Below are 18,251 nucleotides of genomic sequence, written 5' to 3'. Positions count from 1 at the left end.
AGGAGTCACGTTCGAAGGGAAGAAAGGATGGATGGTTCTCTGAAACAGATTTAAAATTGGTAAAACGTTTATTAACTATTTAAAAACGATGAAACAAGGTGAACATGAGATTGACAATTCAATAAGTAATATTATTAAATAGACTATAGAGGTGTATAATAAGTGTCTGTAGTAATTATTCTCTTTATACGTTCCTTTACATCGAGACAGACGTCTTTTTTCCATCATCTTCTTTTCAAGATTTTCTCGATTTAACTTTCGGCGAATCCCAGCTCATTTCCGATCTCCTTTTCTCTTCAGGCACAACCTGTGCGATAATATTATTATATGACAACGATTTCTCGTTATTCGATTCATTCTTCAACTATCAATAATACGATTCCATTATATATTCATTCACTCTTCGTATTTTTTCTTTCGTAAATACGTGCGACGACTGTTGCGTTAACGATTTTAAACACAGGATTTATCGTAGGAAAAATAGCTCGTAGAAAGCGTACCCATGCTAATTATTATACCCGATCAATCGGTATGTCGTAAATATTTGTCGTTTGACACATTCTACGAATAAACGAAAAAAGGAAACGAAGAACGCAAAAATGGATCCTTCCACTCGTCAAATCGAAGGAAATCGAGCAATCGACGATGGCGAAACGATTCGATAATCGCTGCACGATCGATGACTGCCGAAACAAGTGGTTAGTAGGTTAATAACCATTGCGACGATACGCAGTTGTACGTATAAACTCTTCTCGCGTTTTCTAACCTTTCTTTGTTTCATTGTCTCGTAACCCTTGATACGATTCTCTTTTCTATATTTTCCACGATTTCTTCTATTCACTCGTATAAGTACTGTATGTAATCGACGAGCAATTATCTCGATTATATCGCATTCTCTTGTCTATACCAAATCTATCGATTCAACGCGACGACATGATGTAATCGAAAAGATGCCATTCAATGATTTGTTTTCTCGTGATATTTTCGTTATCCGATCGCCTTTGTGAAAGTGGTTCGATACAAGGCGTTTTCGTTGGTCTGGGTGGAGTGAAACCTGTTTTACATTTATCGTCAAGGTGATACGTATTTCACGATGTTACACGATTCTTTGCGATATTGTCTTAAAACCTGTCCAGTTTTCCTTACTACACACGCATGTATACACATTTAGTTTTCTATGGATTGGCATCGACCAATCGTAGAAAGCGAAATGCAAAAGTAACGGTTTTCTTGCATCGAATTTAATACAAACGTCGTTACGTCATATATCTGTGGCTCGACACGATCAAGAAAATACTACGACCGAACTTCGTCCATGGTTTCACGCTACCACCATATACCATCTCGATTATCTCGGGTATAGGTATTTACAATAATATATATATATATATACCTACTATATCGTAATAATAATTTAGTAGTGGTATTTAAATTACAATAGCGTTCATTCTTTTTCTCGCGATCTCGTTTCTCCCTTTCTCTCGCGCGCGTTCTCTATTTATATATATATATATATTTATATGTATATATATATATAATGTTGCACATAACCCAGTACTGGCTTAGTAATCTAGCTGTACAAAACATTATATACCGCTATTCTAGCATCTAGAGATTTGTCCTGTGAGGTTTGATGAATCGTGAGGTTCGTAACATGCGTCTGGATTTTGTTCTTTTTCTCTATTTTGTTTTTTTCTTTCTAGTTTCTCTTTCTTTTTCTCACAAAAAATTTTAATTCTCGCTTTTCTAGTTTCCTTTTATATTATCTTTTCATTTGTCCTGCTAGTACATTTTACGTACGAGTTTCGCTTTGTCAGACAACGAATCTTCCCGATTCCCCCCTCTGTCTCTTGTTCGCTTCTTATTGCGATTAAGTACATTAAAAAATACCGTGCTACTTCGCTCAGAATTAACCGGACCAAGCTATACATGTATTAATATGTTCGGTGAAGCCAAGTATTATTTTTTATTGATTTTTTTTTTATTTCCGTTTACTTTATTTTGTCAGCGTATCTCGTACTTTGTCTTGTCATTTAATCGTCGCGATTTGCGCGTGAAAAAATTCTTTGTTTATAAGCGTCTAACGTGCTGTGCGCGTCTTACAAACAATCGCGACGAATATCTATCTTAAACATCTATTATCTTTTTTATTTTATTTTACTTTATTTTATTTTCGTTTTGTCGCTCGTTCTTCTTTTTCGTTTCACCTTTTTCGACTTCAACCGAGTGTCGATCATTCGTTTGTTATTCGTCTTTCTTTTTCTCTCTCTCTCATGTTTCCAAATTTCCCGTGAACTGTATACATACAATGTAACATACACATTACGCATCGCAGTTCGCGATCAGTCGAAGAAGAACTACGACGCGAGTCTTTCAGTAAAACTCTTCAACATGTCGGCTTCGTCGTGCCGAGTCGAGTTGTCGTCAATACATTAAAATCATTTCTGATACGAATACACGATCATGTGCTCTTTTGATTTTATAACGAAAACCAGGATTAGTGTTTAGTGTTATAAAACGACTACGTGTTCAATATTTTCGTCGCAATAAGGAGAATCAATTCAATAATCGAAATATCGTGTATTCGTTCTTGACATTCTACAACACAATGATAAAATTCAACGCAAAGATACGCATACACGACGATGCTTTTTTCACATTTTACTCAACAAATCCACTCGTCACATGGAAACCATGAGAAAACATCGTGATACGACGAAATACTTCTGATATTAACGCTATAACATGTATGTATGTATCCTCTGCCTAACAATCTTTCTTAAAAACATAAATATTCAGATGTCTCTCATCGAAACGGATAACAATTATAGAACACGCCATCATTTTATCGTTTTATCGTTTTATCAACAATAATTTTATCGATTAACAATGAAACATTTTGTCACGGCGTGAACGATCGCGGAGAGACTCTGAATATTCTTTTTCGAAACATATTCCGTTATTATTATTAATATTATTATTATTATTCTTTCTTTAATCCTCTCCTTAATCTAATAATCGCCTCCCAGTGAAGCTTGCAGACATATTATTCCTCCTCGTATTACTTTCAGCGTTTTACACGATACAAAGTCTTTTCTTTTCGACGAGCTTGGTGCGCGGCTAATGCCTTAACTGGGACATTGTGCTACTCGATTGGGTGTGTAATAGGGATGAAGTGAGGTGGGACGGGTTCAGGATGGGAACGGGGAAGGCATTAGAGAGTTACTCGGTTATTTTTATTAAGAGTAATTAAGCTTGACGCCTCGGAGGTAGGGTCCAAGCGTTTGGACCGGGCTGAGCGTGGGGGGCAGGACGTCACAGTTGCTGGTCTCTGCACGGTACCCAAATGTTCGGGCCTGATTGCTCGGCGATCACCTCCTTTACCTTCACGTATATCTCCTCCGGTGTGTCGCCTTGCACCACGGCTGTAATTTTAAGGAGAATTTAATTTCAAGAAATTCAATTTTCCCTATCAATAATTTATTTAATTATGAATATTATAGTTATCAATTGATTGAGGTGGCAAGTAAATTAGCTGTGTGATATAATTCAGCGTTTCTTGATCTTCTTGTCTCTTGGCATAATGTACTGATTTGTATCGTGACCTAAATTAATTTTGTAATTTAAAATTATTAAAAATTTGATAGATTAGATCTTATTATTGAATATATTATATAAAAAATTGGATTGCATTCTTGAAAGTACCTTAAATATTTAATATTTTTAAGATTTCAAGAATCAAAATCATGTTTTAGGATGAGCAAACAATTGAATGATTGTTATGTTCACATGGAGGAAGTTAGAAAAGATATTTCTATTACATATTTTAGAGATTATACGTATTTAAATTTTGTGAATGCAAATATGAATTTTTAATATCGAATAAATTATATATAGATTGAAAAATTTATTTATTATTTTGCATTATTTACCAGTAAAGTATTCTCCGAACTCTTGCTCCATTTTCAGTGCTCGTTCATATGTTTTTTTCGCTTGTTCTTCGGTCATCCTCTTGTTCATTTCCCTTCGAATATCAATAATTGCTCGTTAAATTATACTCGAAATTTCCAAATCAAATAAAAGAATTGTCACTTACATAACTGATTCCACGGATTTTGGTTTAATGAAGATGGCGATGGGATACAGCTGCGCCACTTGTAACCTCTTGATGGCGTTTCCACTCACGTCGAGAATACAGTGTTTTCCCTTAATTAACAAATTATTTTTATCAATTTACGATATTGAATATTTTTATTCGTATTTATAAGACTGTTTATTAAGATTCTTTTTTTACTTTTTCAGCGACTTCTCGCACGGACGCCACAGATGTGCCATAAAGATTGTCATTGTACTGTCCGGCCTCTATGAACAAATGATTTTGAATGTCCCTCTCCATCTGTTCCCTAGATGCGACGAAATGATAATCACGTCCATCCACTTCGTACTCTCTTCTACTCCTCGTTGTATCTGTGGAAATGAGAAACGTTTAACATTCTCTTTTTAATAAAATAATTTAGAATAATTTCATTTCTGTGTAACAAATTTAATTTTTTGTTTCAGGATATTTCTTAAAATTATTCTTGAGGTTTTCAAAAATATTGTAATGATTTATATCTATTATATAAAGTTTAATTATAAGGTAACCATGTGTTTTAACTTGAATTTATGAATCTTTCTTTTATTATTTTTTTTAATATTTCTTTTTTCTTTCAGGTAAAAATCTCTTGGCCTCAAATAATTAGTTTAATTTAATTTCAAAGTATACGATAATATGAATTACTCTTAGAGAGAACCAGGTACACAGAATACTTTTTAATTGACATTGAATATTCAAAACACACGATCATCTTACTAATCATTAAAACGATTACTTTTTAAATTATCATATTTACATATATATATATCTAATAACACATTATATTTAACTTCGTTATCTCATCCAAAGCAAAATATAGCCACCAGACAGACAGATGTAACGAGAGAACAAGCTGCTTCGTTGTTTCCAACATAACACGAAAATCCTCTGAAAATCTCAGGATCTAGCTCCATGTAACGCGTGACCCAAATCAGAGGTAGAGGTAGATTAAAATCCATTTCAACTTACGTGGCACACAGCTGCCGAATTTGTCGGGGAATTCCGAGATGAGGTCGTCGTTTATGCGATCCTTGAGAGGACCGAGGATAATGACAGGTCGTGTGTACTGTATGGTGAGCTGCTGGACTGCCTCGTACGACAGCACATTTTCTTCGCTGCCTGCAATTTCCGGTATAAGTATACTCGTGTTTCCAAGATATTTTTGAACATTGTGAAAGCTTTTGTTATCCTCGGGTTAGAAAATGTTTTTTTTTTTTTTGCACTCTTTCAAACAGCTAAGGGATACAAACGTTTCTCTATCGATCTGGTCGAGAGAGAATTAACAAATTCTCGAGTATTCTCGAAATTTTTGTTCTCAAGAGAATAGATAGATTGTATTATTTCTTGTACATTCTGATTAGAAATCACGTATACAGAAACGCGACCAGGGATTATTATTATTATTAATATGTTTACTGTCCACCTCGATGGAGAAATGATCCATGCTTTAGCATCTAGGAGATTGAAGCAAGGTTTAAAGGAGTAAAAGGGGATTGGTAAAGCTTCTAAAGAAATTTAGATCGAAGAGTGTATCAAATTCGACGTGGCATTATTAGTTACGTGGCGACTATGCTATTATACGATAGGGTTTTTGTAATCGATACTCGATTCTACGTGGTTGTAACGATTTTAATTACACCAAAAAGCGTCGCTTCTTCACTTTTTTCATGAATTCTTTCTTTTTTCTTTTTTCTTTAGCAATTATTTAGTTCATTTCTTTCAATTTTAATAATATCGATCCCATAAGAGAATAATTTAAAACGATATTGTCATAATCGAAAGAAAATACTTAACCAAACATTTATTTCATAAGAATTTGGCAAAGATCTTTTCAACATGAGTTTTTTAATTAAAAAAAAACTTTATAGAAGCGACGCGATTTCATATCTACGCAGTGTAACTGCGACTCTCGTTAAAAGTCTACATGAGGATAAATAGTGTTATATATATAAAGAAACCAAGAAAAAAACGGCAGACAACAGACAAGATAAAGCACGTCGCGACTGTCCCAATTGCGCGAAGCGTTTTCGGCGTTTTGTCAGTGCAGTAGATATTATAATAGGAAATTGGTGAAAATTAAAAAAAAAAAAGAAAAAAAAAAGTTAAAATTAAACGTAAAAGAAGGTATTTTATATCGATCGAAACAATGTTCGATATCAAGTGTTAGTCAAGGACCTAAGAAATTGGTATAATATTGGTATTTGTTGTTCACTCTTGTTTTCTTTTTCCACACACTTTGACATATGTATATATGTATGTATTTTTTTTTTTCTTTTCGTGTATTGTGTATCACTTACTAAACTCGTCATTATTGTCATCGTCCTCCTTTTCCAGATAAACTAACGTCAGTTCCTCCATATAAGGCAGTTCGACGCGATATAAAATTTCTCTACTCCCTGCGACGCAAGACAAGATCTTTTTGTGAATGAAAAAGGTGGAGTAAACGCGCGATGAGATGAGATAGGAGACGAAGAATGAACGCGTTCTAAGACGAATATCGTGATATATCGTTTTATGAGTTATATTAGGCCTCGAAGACGCTCGAGCGAAGCTTTTAACGAAAGCTGGAGGACGTTTTTATTCTGTCGAATACTGTTGCTTTTTTTTTTTTCGTTATATGATCGAAGGTCTCGCCATTGAATAAATGTTATGGATGTTCGATGATTCATGTAAGTGTTAATACGAAGAAATGATATAGTACTAATTTTAAAACGAATATTAAATTTTTAGATAGAAATAAAAATGTAAATTTTGAAACGTTGAGTGATTCAACTAGTGACGTGTCTCCAATTTTGTCTTGAATATTGTTTCTCATCACTTTTATTAAAATCTAATATTTCTCTTCGCGTTGACATCTTCAAATAAATACACGAAGATTATTATAAACTTCACAAAAAAAAATCACAAATATTATTTTCGATGCTAATAAACAAACACGATGATAAATGAAGCTATCCATAATTTTTAAGATACGTCACCAGTCGAAGCTGAAACGTAAAATCGCAAAAAAAAAAAAAAATGAAGAACAAATAAACAAAAAAATAAATAAATAAAAAAAAAATTCACCACTAAAAATATAGGTTTCGATTGCTCGACTCACAGTTGTTCCTCTTCGAAGTCGCTAGGTTCGTTAATCGACAACGCGATGTAAAGAGAGTACGAGCATCTATTCAAAAGTGACAACGCGCCACGACAAAAGGACGTTGTCGAACAATGTGTTCGTCCCGCGAACGGATCGTTATATCGCGGTAATGAACGTGTGCTTTGTTAATTGATGCGACCGAGATGAAACGAAGAGAAGTAGGTTGGGGGTAGGTTGGAATGTATAATGGTGGATTGAAATGAAAGACAGACAGAGAGAATAACAGAGAGAGAACGAGAGAGAGAGAGACGAGAAAGGAGATACAAATATAATAGGAATGGGTGACACAGAAAGAAAGAAAGAGAGAAAGAGAGAGAGAGAGAGAGAGAGAGAGAGAGAGAGAGAGAGACGTGATTACCTTCGGTGTTAGTGTCGTCCTGGGTGTAGCACAGCATGAATGCTAAAACATAACAAGTTCAATATTTCAGTATACGTTGCGTACTAATAAGCGGCCGTTAATAATTGCTAGGATTAATTAAGCTTTAAGCATGAACAATCATCTCCCCTACCGTGACTGGCTCGAGCTTTCGAACAGTCTTGATTGGCCCATTGTGATAGCTCGCACGATCGTTCTCGGTTTTTTTTCTGACGTGCACGCGAGTTTTGACTGTATCTACTGTTGTTTCGTTAAAAAAAAAGCTTGGCATATTCGACGATAATATATTCCGTTTAATGATGGAAATATGATAAATGGAAAAAAAAAAAATGAAAAGGAATTTTTTCGGGTATCCAGTTTTATAACAATTTCGTTTCGAATCGAACTCGCTTTAATTTTTCGTCGCCATGTTGAATGTATTGTGTGGGCGTTACTATTCTCAAAGATCGTTGTTCTTCTGCGAGAGGAAATTTTCAAATTGAATTTTTCTATTTCAACTTATTTATCAAGTAGTTCTATTAAGAGATATTTATTTATTTTTCAAATGAAAAAGAAACCCGATCCTGCTAGAAAGTTGAAGAGTTGCACGCCGCTTTCACCGTTCAAATTCTAAAAGTAATTAAGAATTCTAATTTTGCCACTTTTGTAGCAAACGGTGTTCTACTCTCAGGCATCATAGCCTCGCGTCTCTTAACTCGTATCTATTCAAGAGCAACGTATTCAATATTTAACAACGAACTTTCACATGGGTACAATCACAATCTTCGTGAAAAGTTAATCAACGATTCTTCGCGGATAGATTTCTTCGCACAATAAAATAATCATTTCACAGAGATCATGTCACTCGAGAGATTTTCACTCGAGGGAAAATCGCCAAGAGCATCGAGTGGTCGCACAGAATGCATGAATATTACACGGTGTCCGAGATTCTCTACAAGCGTACGAGGGAGGCTCCTCTACCTCTCTACCACAGAAAAATATTAGCCAAATTAGAAAGCAAAGTTAAGTGTCGCAGCTTGCATGGTCGCGTGTTAATGATCAAACCCAGGCAAACACGTGAAATGCTGGTGTATTTGGTGTGCTAGGATGAAGTTGCAGAGTGCAAAGGGGCAAGCATAATGTTGAAGAGGATGCACGAAAGAGGAGACCTCTCGAGAAGTGTGTAAAATGGTTCACAGGGTCGCTTGATAATCGTTTCTGTTTCCTCTTTTGATTTACTTTCTTTTCTTCCCCCCCTCCCCTGTATTATACTTATTACTCTTCGTGGATTAATTATTATTATTATATTTTTAATCGAAAAAAAAAAAAAGAGATAGAGATATGTGTGCACGCGCACGCGTGTGTGTTCAGTGTATGGTATGGAAAGTATGTAGGAGGTGTAGGTGTGTTTCGTGTGATATCTTGTATCTTGTTTCTTCTTGTTGACTAACTTGTTGGAATACTTACGTGTAGGATCGTTTTCGTTCTCGGGTGTCGTGGGCGACCCTACACAAGCAGGCAAAAACAAAACACATGTCACGTTTTCACATGGTAAAAAAAAAAAAAAAAACACAAAAGCTCAATCGGAAGTTGGGCGTATTCGTCGTACCTGTCACGGATTACTAAACGATATTTAAAACTTGCCAACACGTGCCTCGTGAGCAGGCCGAATCGGAGATTGGAGAGACATTAAAGACAATTATTCTTTGAAAAAAAAAAAAAATATTTTTTGTGGGTTGGCTTTGGTGCATGTTTCAATCAAAAAATTATCCGTATTTAACGTTACATCTGATTGAAAAGGGGGGAAAAAAGGTACGCAGAGAAAAAGAATATAATCAAACGAAAGAGAGAAACACAAAGAGAGTCTAAAGATTCACGAATCTTCTAGTCTTTCTATTGAAGTCGTCACAATTCACATTTGAGAAAAAGGAAAAAAAAAAAGGCGTCGATTTGATAGAAAGAACATTCGCATTGGGATATATCAAGACACGTAAGAAGTACTAATGTAAATTCAAACACACGATCTAATAATAATAATAATAATAATATATATATATATATAGTGATTGAGAAATACGACGAGAACAAAAAAGAAAAAAAAAAATTATCACGTAAAAAACCACAATATATAATATATACGGGTCTGAACATGCACAGAACGTGCAGGATTCTATGAATTCGCCATGTTTCGAGACACTCACGTTCCTGGTCCGAACCGTCCTCGGATTTATCGTCCTTGCTCTTCATGAACGGGAACTTCCTGCTGAACGAGAAATTCTTCTTTTTTCTATCCAGAGTCGATTGCTGCAAAAAGAAATGGAAAAAAAGGAACGATAATTGTCAGTTACCATTCTTATAATATCTTATAATTCTTATTTTCGAATACTGAAAGGATTGTTTCACAAATTGTCAAACTTTACAATTACATTATAAAGTATTTATTAGACTTGAATTCTTCTATTAGTTCCAAGAATCTTGGGGTGGAAAAAAAAAAAAAAGATGAAGCTTTAATTCTTTCGAGAAAATATATAATTAAATAGGATCGATCTGATTTATGATTGCTCGATCGAGGAGCGAGCTCACCTTGTCGAGGATGACCGGCATGTGGCCTTGGAACTTGACGGAACGATCTCTGGCGCGTTGCTTCCGTTCCCATCGTCTGCGCGACGGTATTATGCCGAGACCCTCCTCCTCGCCCTGAGGAGTCACTCTTCTGGCTTGCCACCATTCGTCGTCGCTGGCATTCGTCACGTGTAGGATTTCACCGTAACGGAATGCCAAACCACGGCTCGGCAAGCCGTCGTCCTTGTTAGGATCGTAGTCGAACAACGCTCTGCGAAAACAGGATGAAATCATTTTATGATTCACGATCGTTTGCCCATCGTTTCGTTTAACGAACGAATTTTTGTCGTTCAAATTACAAAGAAGAAATTACATTTCTCTTAGTTAATTATTATTACTCTACCTAACGTAAAGAGATTTCTTTTGCGAAGTCCTCATTAGGGTGCCTGTCATCAAATTCTGTTGAGAGATCTGCTGTTTAAGATCATGGATCTTTGCCTCGAATCTGTTGTAGTCTTCGGGCTTGTACTGTACCACGATCGTCACTGTCTGCCCGGTGCCCTGGACAGAGTATATAATTCGCAATTTATAAATATATATAGAACAGATGTTTGTCGTTTGGAGTATCGAGAGAGTGAAGTTTTTTTAAAACTCGATCGGAAGGGATCTTTCTCTGTTTCTGAGATACCTTAAGGGCCGCGGCGGCCTCTTCATGGGTGGCTGTCCGAAGATTAATGCCATTGACACTGAGTATCTGATCGCCACGACGTAGCTCACCGCTGAGATCGGCCGGGCCTCCGGCTAGGATGAAGGAAATAAAAATTCCCTCGCCATCTTCGCCACCGACGATATTGAAACCCAGTCCGGAGGAACCTTTGTTGAGCACGACTGTACGTACCTCTCTGGAAAATGGGAACGAAAGAAAGAAAGTTTTAATTACCGCCACATTTTCAATTATATAATACCTATTCGATCTAATTTTCATTCAATTTTAATTTCGATTATCGGAGGAGGGATCAGTTTCGATGTTAATAATCGAAATCAAGCAAGTGAAGAGCGCTCAAGGTGTATCGTTTCGCTCGCTGTGTCTTTTGTCTTCGAGAAAAGAGAGAAAGATATTTAATTCTCTCGTTAAAGAGATACTTCTTCGTCGAAAGAAGAAGAAGAGGGGAAGATGATTCTCGAGATACTATTTTTCTCCCCGAGCTTAAGGGGTTAAAGTTTTTTCATTAGGGGTCCAAGTGGTATCGAGTTCTTGAACTATGTTGCCGGCCATTAATTGCTCCAAAACTTATATTGCTTTAATTAAATTCGTCGCGACGGAGAAAGGGGAAATCAGTTTAAGTTTATACCTTCGGACAAGCGCATAAGAGCTTTGCTTAGCTTTGCATGTAATGATCGCAATAAAACACACTTGTATTTCAAGCGAAAGATGAGATTAAAATTCTTTCGTCACGTCAACGCATAAAAGAACTTGTCGGCAAGCTCATAATACGACTGTGAGAGAGGATTGTTTCCCAATAAAAATTTTTATCTTCTCTACACATTTCCACGAGTACTTTTTCTTTAATATCTTCGGTATATATAAATGTTTCTTTCTTCTTTTTAGAGGATCTGTAATTTTTAATCTATTAGGATCATCCTCATTAATTGAAGAATATTAATTCTTAAAAATTTGCCTCACCTCAAACATAAGAAGAAAGAACATCATCATTTGAATATCGTAAAAGATAATCGTAAAAATAAATTGAAAAACAATCAGTTTCGTCGTCCAATTCGAGAACGAAAGAAAAACATTCGATTTATCCATTTTCTTCTAGAACCAATATACGCTATATTCTATAAAGATTCATGGAAAAACAATGTAATCACGAGGATTCATCGAAAGACAGATAAATCTCGAACGGTATGCACTAACCATTTATTCTCGTTACAAAGGATGGTGGACACGGAGGGGGGAAAGAGAGAACACGAAATTCCTTGCTCGTGGAAAGGCACTGAAAGCTTAGGCAGTTAATCACCGCGAGTCGAGGGATACGCAATCCCCAAGTCAATGGACAGAACACGAGACAATTCGCGAACAGAATCTGCATTGTCCGCGGGATGACTGGATTTTAAAGGCTGTAACACGTTCAGAAAGTTTCGTTTGTCAATATTACCACCTCGTGTTCGAGATGGTGCATGTCGATTGTGTCGATACATGTGGTTCGATGGAATTTCTGTAACGAGAATATATATATATATATATTCTCTTCTATATATATATATATATATATATATATATAGGTCAGATGGAAAAAGTTTGTACGTAACAATTGTTAGTGTAATCGACAAGGATTCTTGTGCAGACAATTGTTAATATAACAGAATGACAAGAATTCTCAGTAGAATGAAATATATTTATATGAGATTGGATACTTTCGATTTAATTTGAAGATTAATGGAATGGATTTTTTAAATTGAAATGAGAATCGGATATCTAGAAGTACAATTTGATTTGATAATTTAATAGTGTATATTTATTTCTCTAATGAAGAATAAAGAGCTATTATTATCCCATTTCTTTACATGATAATATAAATCTTTCAAGAAATGATAATCTACATTATATATGATTAACGTGTTAGAAAATATGTGATTCCTTAAAAAAGGAAAAACAAGATTGATCTTGTGTATTCGTACATTTGTAAAAAAATTAACAAAATGATTTCCTATAAAATAAATAATTTGCAAATTATTTGAAATAGTCACGTTACATAATTCATTCTCTGTATCTTGACGTCTAGAAACTTCCTTCTTCTTCTTCTGGTTAAAGGAGATTTCCGGAAATGCTTTTCAATGTATGTGATGAAATTCAAATGGATGTACGAAATTACGGCGATGATTAAGCTTCCTATTGAAATTCAACCGTTTCAAGTTGCCCGTGTGACGAGGCTCGAGTGACTGGTGACAAGGATTCAACAATCTAAGGATTCGTGAAAATGATGAGTAGTCGAGAACACGTGTCGTCCTTTCGCAGATCTCTGCGAAAGCGTTTATTTCGCATCCCTTTGTTATCGAATAATCGATTGTAGTCACTTTCGAGATTCAATATTGCATGATACGTAAAGAGTTTGAGAATTTGAATATGCAAACAGTTTGAATTTGTACATTCTTGGAATTAACGAAAATAACGTAACGATAGAAAGATGATATTTCTAAAATTAACAATTCCATCGTGGAACAATGAAAAGTGATAAAAGAATGTTCGAAAATCAGTATCGAATTTGAATCGACAAAATTAAATTCCAGAGGAAATTTTCAAGATTCAATTATCACAAGATCCAAGAGTTGAAAATTCGAAACAGTGAATATTAAATTAATAAGAGAAACGATATATATTTAAACGTGTGAAATTTCAAAAATATAATTGTAACAAATTTGATAATTTAATAGTTTGATCCTGGAAAACTCTCCTTCAAAAAATGCAATCTCCTTGCATCGAATTTGCGTACAGGAAATTGGTAAAACTGATCAGGAAATGAGCGAGATTGCAGCGTCACAGTTGCGGAATCCAAGATATTGGTTCATCCAATCCTCCGAGTTATCGGTATAATCAAGTTCTATAGGGTAGATGCTATCGTTGGAATTAGGTTGAACGTCTCAGACATGTGGGTGCCGCTTAAGGTTAAGATTCGAGGTCGCAATAACGTGCCACTGTTGCACCATAATCGAATTCGAGACAACGCTTAGCACAATTGCGCCTTCAACAATATCCAGTGTTTCCAATACCTGTGTTCTCAGCTATAAAAAGTTTTCAATTCACAACTTGATGAAAGAATTATACGTAACGGCAACAAAAGTTGGAAGAAAAAAGGAAATACGAGGCGTTTATTACACCATTACGTTTCAGCAATTACGTATCGTAAAGTAAAAATGGCCGAGGCAAACTGTAGTATAATCGGTACACGAGTCGCGAAATCTAGAATCACGTGCGGGTATATGCTAGGATAGCCTTAATTAAGCCGTGGCGCAAAATCTCGACGAGCTACGAATTTTCTTTTTTCTTTTTTTTTTTTTTTCAAGAAACTCGAGAGTTCTACACACGAGTCGAGAGAAAAAGAAAAAGAAAGAAAGAGAGAGAGAGGAAATGCACGATATCCTAATTAAAATTTCCGTGAAAAATTCGAGTCTATTCACTCATGGTTCATTGCTTACAAGTATTGGCTGCATCCACGAGCGGTTAAATCCGGCATCAAAATCCGGATTCATCGTCTCTTTTTTTTTTCTTCAGCATCTTTCTTCTCTCTCGCTCTCTGTTTGTCCGCGTTCACTTAGAGGGAGGATTTCACCCCTGAAAGGTCGATTTTCATTCCGTTCCAGAGAAGCCACTCAACGCACGGGCTTCTCGCTTGCGTTAACAAAGACCTCAAATTAGTGGTCGGCCGGTGCAGCTGCGTTTCCAGGGCTCCATTAAGGTCACGTCGCAGTGCATACGCCGGATAAACCGAGGGACGATGCCTGTGCGCCAGGGGATGGTGAATTTAACGCGGATCTGGAACGGTTGGTGGATCGTTGATGGATCGAAATGGAAATTTTCGTTTCGAAATTTGTTACATCAGAGCCATATTTAAATATTATTTCTTATTAGTTCTGGAAATTTTAGATTCAATTCTTGGTTCGAATGTATTGCACGTTTGATTAATATTGGGCAACATTGCCATTAAACGAATGATCAGTTAAAAGAGAGAGAGAGAGAAAAAAGAGGATAAGAGAGAGAAACGGTCGATGAAGCAGCAATACAAATTGTTAACGATTATAAAACAACTATTCCATAGAACAATTATATTTAACCGATACGCAAAGCAAAGCACGAAATGTCAATACTTGTTTGGTTCGCAGAGAGTTTGAAACCTCGTTGAAACATATAATTCCACTCGAGAGATTTGCGTGTTTAATTCCTCGTCACCTGTTTTAATAAATATAAAAAGATTAAAGGATTCTTTAATCAAAAAAGAATCTTATCAGAGGCGTAGCATTTTGCTTAATTATTGCGGTGGATTTCTCTTTACAAATGATCTAAAAATATATTCTAAATAACATTTCGTTACGAAATGCTTCTGCAAATTTGATAATCATACTAATATATACATAGAAGGATTAAAATATCTTCGTTGAAACAATTGTATCAAATTGTATCAATTATGCTTTTTCTTAATCATTCACCATTTCAAATGATCCGCAAATTTTTCTCTCAAGAAATAAATAAATTCCACATCCTTCACATTCTCTCAATGAAATTTCAACGAAAGCAATCTTCATTGTAATAACAGTCGAAGAATCGATTAATGGAATTAAATATTTATCATGTAAATCGAGATTTTACGGTTAATTGACCATCCAAGAAAATTCACGAACGATTTTATTCCGACACACGACCTATTTCAAAAGGAACATCAGCTTTAAATTGCGACATTCCAACGAAACTTCTAAACGAAATGACCATTTTGTCGCAGTCTCTGTGGAATGCGGCTCGGCGAGAATTCGGTAAATTGAAATTTCAATGAACGATCTTTTTCTTTCGTTATCGATTTTTGACCAATATTCTGTTAAAATTTTTAAGTTGTTTAAGAGTAATCCTGTTAATTTAAAATTAAGAACAATTTTGAGCTCTTGATGGTAGAGGAAGAAATTTTATTCTATGAAGTACAAAGTTGAAAGCACCCCTTCGTTATTGATTTTCGACTTCAACAGCAGCCTCCTTTTAAAAATTGGCTGTTCTCTAAGGCTGTCCCTGTTCTGTTTTTAATTGAAAATTAAAAACTAATTAGTTTCGAGTCTTTGATTGTAGAGAAAAAAAAATTTCATTCTTTGAAAGTACAAGTTAAAAGTACCCTTCCTCTTTATTATTATCGATATAAGTCATTGGAAATGTTCTCTTAAAATCGAGTCCTTTTTGCTTTGTCATGCCATTAATTTAAAAAGCTTCTACACGTACAAAGACAGGAGTTTTATTCTTTGAAGTAGACAAGTTAAAAATAATTCTGACGTATCTAGCTCTCTTGCAAAAGAGTCTACATAAAATGGCGAAATACGTATAATAATAACCAACATACCAAGAAATCTGAATCATTTCTGCCTTACTTCTTGCTTGCGAGAATATAAATGCTTTTCCTTATACAATGCACCATTCATAATATACGAATAATATAACCATTCGTATTAAACAATTCTACAAAGTATATCTTAAGGGGAAAAAAAAGAAGAAGAAGAAGCTCTCCCCATTTTTTTCTTTTCTCGATTTTAAACTCAATACGTTTCAAGTAACCCTGACACACCGCAGAGAGAGAACCTTGAAATCCTTCGAACTAATAAAAGATCCTCTTAGTGAAAAATACCTGAGGCCTATTTTTGGTTCACGCGATACGTCCTCGATCCATCGATCCCCGTCCGTAAAAACAAACAACCTTCCACTCGAATAATCGGCTCGAAAAAAAATAAAAAATTCCAAGGGACCGTGGTCCAGTTGAACGCGGATGGAGACGTCACTGGGACGCACGCGAGTTCCAGCTGATTCTGAAGCTCACCTGCGCAATGCGCCCGAAACTGCGACTACGTGCCCCGTTTTGCACGCACCTGTGTTCGGTCCGCAGTGGCTCGACGCAGGAAACGAAAATGTCACTGGGTCAAGAGAGCTCGATTCTAACCCAAAAACGATGTAATTTCATTTCCTGTATACCCCCTGATCGGATTGGAATGCTCGGCTCTATTGCGTCAAACCCGTTTCGTGAGATAATACCGTTGTATTTAGCAAAGAAATTTGGGATTGGATTGCGAAATTTTGCGAAATCTCTTCACCTGAACGTGAACGAAATTCTCGAATATTTTATCACATCAAATCGTTCCATAAGATAGTATTACTGTTTATAGCAATATTTTTATGAAAATCTTGAATTCTTCTGAAACGAATAATCCCTTAGAATTAAATTTTGAAACGTATTTATAAATTCACTTTCTCGTTCTACTTCTTTCATGCACTTTCTTTTTTTATAAAGATATTTTGCTGCAAATAATTTTGTAATTCTTTATTAAAATATTTGTCATAGTATTTTTTTATACTATCAATATAGTAGGTACAAATTTCTCGATTAAATTTACGTAAAATTATACGTACATTCGTCCTATTGAACAATTAAGAAAAAAATTTGCCAAATTATTCAACACAAACTTATATGTATTAATGGTATAACCTAACGTATCTAGGTATTCATCTTCCATACGTTTTCGAATCCGAACAAACGATCATGTGCTGCTTTCTCCGAATCCATTTCTCCATCCCTTTCTCGAATCGTCGATTTCTCACCTCTGACCGATTATCTTACACAATCTCCACCGCGTAGCCAATTTCCAATTTCAATCACTCTCACGTTCAACATTCATGTGTCGAAGAAATCGCGACATTATTTTCCATCAAACTCCACCAATATACAATTGTTCCCAACACGTACCGAACAGGATGACACCTAAAACGACGATACACTCTCAATTCATGATTCTTAACAATCCTACGTTCACCCTTCTTAACTTAACATGATTCTCGCGACAATGATTCTCCCCCTTCTCGAGGAAACGAAATCACCACTGTCCTCCAACCACTGTTTCCCCGACATGTAACATCCCCGACTCACCGTGCCAGGCCAACTAAGAAACGCACGCAAAGCGTACGGACCAGGCATGGTCCACGCGCTCTCTACAGCTGCTGTCACCAGCTGCTCACCTCGATCTTCACTTATCACCCCTCGAGTGCCCTGTCACTTGTCACCCCAATGACTGACCAATCGGCGATCCTCCAGCCAGGGAAAAAAAACGCACGCCGTGTTCGAAAAGTTGCGCGCAACACGCCGCGCTGGTGCGTGCTCGCGACCGCGACGCACCTGTTCCCCTCCCTCCCCGCCAGTGACGTAACGCAACGTGACGCGCCCTCGTTCCAACCCTTCCTCGGTCTCGAGGGAGAGGGTGGAGGTAGAGGATGCGACGCGAACAGGACTTTTCGAATTGTTAGCGAGCGGGCACCGTTC

The 18,251-nt window shown here is 36.1% G+C and overlaps 1 protein-coding gene across 19 annotated transcripts in view; it reads right to left on the bottom strand.

Annotated features, from left to right (window-relative positions):
• Positions 1-49: 49 nt before the first annotated feature.
• Positions 50-18,251, bottom strand: part of LOC122713572 (disks large 1 tumor suppressor protein) — a 524,720-nt gene continuing 506,518 nt past the window's right edge. For 12 of the 19 annotated variants that reach the window (XM_043934489.1, XM_043934406.1, XM_043934187.1 and 9 more), the window contains 12 exons: positions 10,883-11,096; positions 10,598-10,755; positions 10,216-10,465; positions 9,834-9,936; positions 9,100-9,138; positions 7,636-7,677; positions 6,433-6,531; positions 5,105-5,254; positions 4,295-4,467; positions 4,097-4,206; positions 3,933-4,024; positions 50-3,425 (listed from right to left, as the gene is read on the bottom strand). In XM_043934489.1, the coding sequence (XP_043790424.1) occupies positions 3,316-3,425; positions 3,933-4,024; positions 4,097-4,206; positions 4,295-4,467; positions 5,105-5,254; positions 6,433-6,531; positions 7,636-7,677; positions 9,100-9,138; positions 9,834-9,936; positions 10,216-10,465; positions 10,598-10,755; positions 10,883-11,096 (1,540 nt within the window). In that variant the 3' untranslated portion in view covers positions 50-3,315. Of the gene's footprint in view, positions 3,426-3,469; positions 3,606-3,932; positions 4,025-4,096; positions 4,207-4,294; positions 4,468-5,104; positions 5,255-6,432; positions 6,532-7,635; positions 7,678-9,099; positions 9,139-9,833; positions 9,937-10,215; positions 10,466-10,597; positions 10,756-10,882; positions 11,097-18,251 lie in introns of those variants that run through there. The other 7 variants (XR_006346517.1, XM_043934736.1, XM_043935078.1 and 4 more) reach the window with 7 other exon arrangements.

This window comes from Apis laboriosa, unplaced genomic scaffold (assembly GCF_014066325.1).
Source record: "Apis laboriosa isolate Shangri-la unplaced genomic scaffold, ASM1406632v1 scaffold104_cov149, whole genome shotgun sequence".
NCBI lineage: Eukaryota > Metazoa > Arthropoda > Insecta > Hymenoptera > Apidae > Apis > Apis laboriosa.
Note: the sequence above shows the minus strand (reverse complement) of the source record. Positions and strands in the feature narration are given on the sequence as shown.